The sequence below is a fragment of the Ipomoea nil genome, unplaced genomic scaffold (assembly GCF_001879475.1).
Source record: "Ipomoea nil cultivar Tokyo-kokei standard unplaced genomic scaffold, Asagao_1.1 scaffold2761, whole genome shotgun sequence".
Lineage (NCBI taxonomy): Eukaryota > Viridiplantae > Streptophyta > Magnoliopsida > Solanales > Convolvulaceae > Ipomoea > Ipomoea nil.
The window spans coordinates 2866610-2873186 of record NW_017619189.1 but is presented as its reverse complement, the minus strand read 5'-3'; the positions used below and the strand labels follow the sequence as shown (position 1 = coordinate 2873186).

The following is a 6577-nucleotide window of genomic DNA, read 5'->3' as shown; positions in this document are numbered from 1 at the left end:
CATAATATTTGATTTAATTATATTTTTTTTAAATAAAATGATCAATAAATTCTTTAATTACTTATAACATGATACTGACGGGATTATAACAAAATAATGACAATATTGTCAAGTTATAATGTAATGTACAACATTTTAAACTCAATGTATAAATTTATTAGCACTAAAAATAACGGACAAAAACTATATATATATATATATATATATATATATATATATATATATATATATATATATATATATATATATAAATATAACATGAATTCACACTAATGGATTCTAGCTTGAATCACTTTGAGAATGAAAGATGGAGATGTTTATTGATGGGAAGTTCATCTTGAGTTCAACAGAGAAAAACGGAATACATTGTAATGAAGAAGAAGATTACAGAGAGCAGAAGCTTAAGCCTTTAATAGGCAGTTATGGAACAGTAATAACTAACTAAGGGAAGAAGACTAAAAAGCCCTTGCATGCAGCTTGATTATAATTGTTGTGGCACTTTATAACACTTCATCACCCCCCCTTAAGCTGGAGAATGAAGATCCTGAAGACCCAGCTTAGCATGGAAAACATTGAATAGAGGTATGGGCAGTGCCTTAGTGAAACCATCTGCTATTTGTTTGCTTGAAGGAATACTCAACAGTTTTATCACACCTTCATGGACCTTTTGCCTCACCACATGGCAGTCAATTTCTATGTGTTTAGTGCGTTCATGGAACACATGGTTCTCCCCAATTGCCACAGCTGAATTATTGTCACAAAATAGAGGAATGGGATTGCTGCTATCCACTTTCAGATATGCCAACAAGTATAATAGCCATTGCAACTCACAAACAGTTGAAGCCATGGCCCTGTACTCTGCTTCAGATGAAGATCTTGACACAGTAGCTTGTTTCTTTGTCCTCCAAGAGATAAGAGAGTTGTCTAGGTAAATGCAGAATCCTATGATTGATTTTCTGGTCTCTGTACATGTAGCCCAGTCTGAATCAAAGAATCCTTGCAACTTAATCTCAGAATCTGAAGCATAGAACAAGCCTTTTCCAGGAGAACCCTTGAGGTATCTCAGAATTCTATGAGCTGCAACCAAATGTGTACTCCTTGGTTGATCAACAAACTGACTTAGCTGCTGGACAGAATATGATATATCAGGCCTGGTGTTGGTTAAGTAGAGAAGCTTACCAACTAGCCTTCTAAAACATTCAGGGTTATCAAGTAAGGTCCCTTCATCACTGGTTAATTTCATCCCTGTAATACAAGGTGTCTTGGCAGGTTTAGCATCCAAGAACCCATTTTCTTGTAATATTTCTAGAGCATACTTCCTTTGACACAGATTGATGCCATTTGGAGTTCTGATTGCTTCAATCCATAGGAAGTAGTTTAACTGGCCAAGATCTTTGATCTTGAAAGACACATCCAGCATATGTTTCAACTTCTTGATTTGACTAGAATCTGTTCCTGCCACGAGAATATCATCTACATATATGAGCAAAGCCATAAAGGAATTATGTGAGCTCTTAGTGAATAAGGAAGGGTCAGCTTGAGACTGTTGGAACCCATTATCTAGTAAGGCCTTTGTGAGTTTGACATTCCACTGTCTGTTGGCCTGTTGCCATAAAGAGACCTCAGCAATTTGCACACTTGATTGGGCTTGTCACTCTTGAAACCTGGAGGCATCACCATGTAAACATCCTCATTTAGGTCACCATGTAGAAAGGCATTGTTGATGTCAAGTTGTTGAATGTCCCACCCTTTAGCAACAGCCACAGCAAGAAAGGTCTTGATAGTAGTCATTCTTGCCACAGGAGAAAAAGTCTCTAAGTAGTCCACCCCAAGCTGTTGAGTATAGCCTTTTGCAACCAATCTAGCCTGGTATCTCTCAATTGTCCCATCTGCTTTATGCTTTATCTTGTAGACCCATCTACATCCAATAGGAGATTTTCCCACTGGTAAATCAGTTAGAATCCAGGTCTTTGTCTGAGTCAAGGCATCTATCTCTGCTTGCATGGCTTTCTTCCATTCATCATGCTGCACAGCTTCATGATAAGATTGAGGTTCTTGTGTGATTGTGGTGGATGTAACACAGAATTTCTCTATAGGATGAGGAGAGGTTTTCATAGAGTACTCTCTACCTATCATGGAGTGACAATAGTAATCATTTAGCTTGCAGGGAACAGCTCTTACCCTTACTGATCTTCTAGGCTGTAATTAGCTAGTGTGGTCCTGTGAGTGACTATGGGAACCAATTGGATCACCCAATGTCTCATTATGCAGCCCAGAGTTGTCACTTACTATGTGACTATCTAAATCACCATCATTTTCAGTATTTCTGCAATACACTTCATGTCTGGAATTGTTGCTGTCTGTTGCAGTTCTAGGACTGACATTTCTCATAGGCCATCTCACAGGTTCTAGGGGGGTGACTTCTGCTTCAATGGATGTGGGAATCATAGGTAGAGAAGGATTAAGCTCCTCATTCACAGAACTCAGTGGAGATGTTGTCTCTGATTCCCTGAAAGGATAAACTTGCTCATGGAATTTTACATCTCTAGAAACAAAAACACTTTGATCAGCAAGGTCATATAAGATATAGCCTTTTACATTGGCAGGAAAGCCTAGAAAGATACACTTCCTTGCCCTTGATTCCATCTTATTTCTTCCCTGTGGAACAGTGGCACCAAAACATAAACACCCAAAAATTCTGAGTTGATTATAATCAGCCTCTTTTGACTGACTGTTCTTCTCCAACTTGCACTTGATTGTTATAAGTGGCATTAGTCTGAGCAAACTCACTGCATTTTTGACTTATTGATCCCTTGATCTTTCTTTCTAGCTTTAAGGTCATATTTAGAACCCTTTCCATGTCTGGAAGGGGGTCCATGACAAGGACTCCAGATTTAACAGTTTCATAATCTTCGTTTAAGCCTTCTAGAAACCGGATTATCTGGTCTTCCTCCCTTTGTTTCTGCATTCTACTCATGAGAGTGCAAGAACACCTAGGCACACACTCACATAGGAGTAAAGGCCTCAAAGCATTTATTTGTTGCCATAGAGCATTGCTCTTTGTAAAGTATTCATTAACACTCATGTTTCCTTGAACATTTCTAATCATTTCATTTTGAATTTCTGAAATTCTATGGGGATCGGATTGGGAATACCTCTTCTGTAAACTATTCCAAATGTCCGATGCCTTGTCATGATACATGACTCCATCAGCAATGCTAGGGTTTACAGACCTCAATATCCAAGAACATACAATCCGATTGCACCTTCTCCAAGCTGCAATCCTTGGATCGTTCTCTTCAGGAATCGGAATAGCTCCGCTAACAAATCCAAATTTGTTCTTCACATCCAACGCAATTCTCATTGACCTACTCCAAGAGGCGTAGTTGAGCTCGGTGAGTGGAGGTGAAACTAAGCTCAAATTCGGATTCTCTGTAATATGTAGATACAGAGGATCATCAAAGTCCTCAATCCGTTGATTCAAAGAAGGTTGATTCGGATTTGACTGAGCTCCTGCATTTTGCGTCTGGTTCGAATTCCCGTCGCCGATTGGTTCCATCACAACTGCTGCGGCGTAACTTCGGTGACGCTCTGATACCATGATGGATTCTAGCTTGAATCACTTTGAGAATGAAAGAAGGAGATGTTTATTGATGGGAAGTTCATCTTGAGTTCAACAGAGAAAAACGGAATACATTGTAATGAAGAAGAAGATTACAGAGAGCAGAAGCTTAAGCCTTTAATAGGCAGTTATGGAACAGTAATAACTAACTAAGGGAAGAAGACTAAAAAGCCCTTACAGCCAGCTTGATTATAATTGTTGTGGCACTTTATAACACTTCATCACACACGTATAATATTTTTAAATTTAGATTATTGTATAATTTTTAACATTCATATGGTTTCAGTTTGTCTTTTTTTTTTTTTGTTTACCTCATGAGGTACGTTCATGCATGGTCTATGGGGCAAGGAACCAATTGTTATACCATGGACCAGGGTCCACCTTACAAGGTAAACTCAAATCTATAAAATAATTTGTCGAAGGGAACCAATTAGATGTACAAAAAAAATGATAGAACACATTAGTGAGAGGTATAAATATATTTTGTTTTTAGAAAAATAAAATGAACCGATTTACAAGAAAAGTTGAATGGTGTCTAGACATTGGTCCGGCTATGATTGTATATCAATTAAAGTAATGAATTGATTTTTTTAATTTCTATTATTGTAACTGGATTATTTTTATTTAGGTACAATTTAATAAGTAGCTTTATGTGTAATAATAATTGTTGTAATTATTGATGCGTACGTGGGTACGTCTAAGTAATTATGTAAAAACTATATATAATGTCTATATTATTACAATTAAATTTATGATGCAATTAATTTGTAACAAAATCAATGGAAATTTACCCAATATTTTATGTCACTGTATCTTATATTCAGTAGAATTGTACCTCTTGCTTTATTAGAAATATTACGAGAGGGTTTCACCATGTAAAAAAAAAAAAAAAAATTGGCCCTATAGCCAACTTCGGCTTGTCTGACCACTATTAGCTGTTTGATTTGGTTAAACAATCAATATGAGTATTTGATTCATTAGCTTTTTGTAACAACTTATTGCTTAAAAATACTAAAATTCAAAACGTTGCTCAAAACAGTTCTTTCGATCAATGTTTTGAGAAAGTTATTTTGTATGTAATTAACTATCAACTAACAATTAATTTACCAAACATCTTTCTATAACTAACTAATGTTATCAACTAGTCAAACTCATTAACTCAATCAGCTAAAATCTATTTACCAAACACCCTGTCATTTTGTTAATGTATAAGTTATTTTTTCTAAACCTAATTTACCTATGCAACTATATATGCTATATATAAATATATATTATGTTTTGTAAATTAATCTCAATGCAATGTCTTGTTTAAGTGATATTTGATCATCATGGATATACCTCAGATCACATGATGGAAAAAATTATTATATGATGCTAAGTATAACATTAACTCATATATATATATATATATATATATATATATATATATATATATATATATATATATGTACGTGTGTTTACTCAACTCTTTGTAATTCATTGCATATACCCACGAAATCTATAATTTGATTGACATAAAATGTATTATTACTACTAATCATTTGGTTTAGTCTCTAAAGAAGAGACTGAAGCCTGCGGTGGCCCTCTCATGAGTACACCTAAAATTATTGCTGCTTAAAAAAAAAAAAAAAAAAAAAAACAAAAAAAAAAACAAAAAACAAAAAACAAAGAGCAACATTTTTTAGTACTATTATCATATTGATTCTATATATTACATTGTAGTATCTGTTTAATATATTTTCTCAATCAATTATATATACCTCAAAGAATCAGTACCTCACCACTAGGGTTTGATCTTATGACCACCCCTCAAAAAAAGTCACAGAAGTGTCAATTGAGCACAAGATACTTGGCCAAAGAACAACGTTTTAGATACATGCGTTCACAAGAAATCAAATGTATGTTTGGATCAAGCACTTACTACTATGTTGTTTATTGGGGGTCAAACTCGTGGCCCTGATACCCCTTGTTAGGGTCAAGCGCTTGCTACTACGCCAAAAAGTTATAGCTGGTAGTGAAGACGTAACTTTATTTCCTTGTACCACCACATTGTCAAGATGCATAGTGCTAAATTTAGCATATCAAGTCTCCGTTCAACCAGGGCCGTATTTTAACTTTTTGTGGCCCTGTTCTGATAAATAAATGTGGCCCTACTAAAATAATAATTTTTAAAATCAATATATGCAAGTTTGGAACCTTTGACCTCCAAGTGAAAATACACTAAATACACATTCTTACCATCTCTTCATAAAACCTTTTTAGATTTAATTGAAAACTTTTTATTTTTATTTCTAAACTAGTTAGGTAAAAATTAAATATTAGACCTCTAAAATTTGGGGCCCCTCTAAAATTGGGGGCCCTGTGCGGTAGCCCAGCTTGCACAGCCTAAAATCCGGCCCTGCGTTCAACTATATATATAGTCATAAATAAATAAATAAAAAGCTTAAGCTCAAACTCAACTTGATTATTTAAACGAGTCGATTCATCAAGTTCAATTTGATACAATTCGGACCAAAATTTGAGCAATCAACTTACAAGTGACTCGACTTGTTTTCACCCGGTCCCCCTACACTTATACGGGTCTCAAAGGGTCAAATTAAAACTCGTTACCTTGAAAAACAGTGTTTTCTTGTGCACCAACCAATTTTTCCTCATTGTAGTTAATGTTTGATTAAGATAACAAGTATTAAAAAAGGTTGTCTATTTGATCACCTGTTTCAGACACGCATACTCTTAAAATAATAATAATAATATTTGTATTTAGAAACCCCATTTCCGAGTACGTGAGTAGACAAAAGAATTGTATGACAATATGTATGGTTAATTAAGCTGAGAAGAAATTGAAAAAAATGGCACACACAAACCCCACCATTATATTATATATATATATATATATATATATATATATATATATATATATATATATATATATATCTGCGTTCCTGTAAGGATTGA

The 6577-nt window shown here is 34.8% G+C and overlaps 1 protein-coding gene across 1 annotated transcript; it reads right to left on the bottom strand.

Annotated features, from left to right (window-relative positions):
* Positions 1–523: 523 nt before the first annotated feature.
* LOC109157056 (uncharacterized mitochondrial protein AtMg00810-like) lies at positions 524–1495 on the bottom strand. The gene has a single exon (XM_019304937.1). The coding sequence runs from the start codon at positions 1493–1495 to the stop codon at positions 524–526; it is 972 nt and encodes a 323-aa protein (XP_019160482.1).
* Between the last annotated feature and the right edge of the window lie 5082 nt (positions 1496–6577).

Bases quoted from the DNA above. Each gene is read 5' to 3' on its own strand.
- LOC109157056 (XM_019304937.1), bottom strand. From the start codon at position 1,495: ATGGCTTTGCTCATATATGTAGATGATATTCTCGTGGCAGGAACAGAT.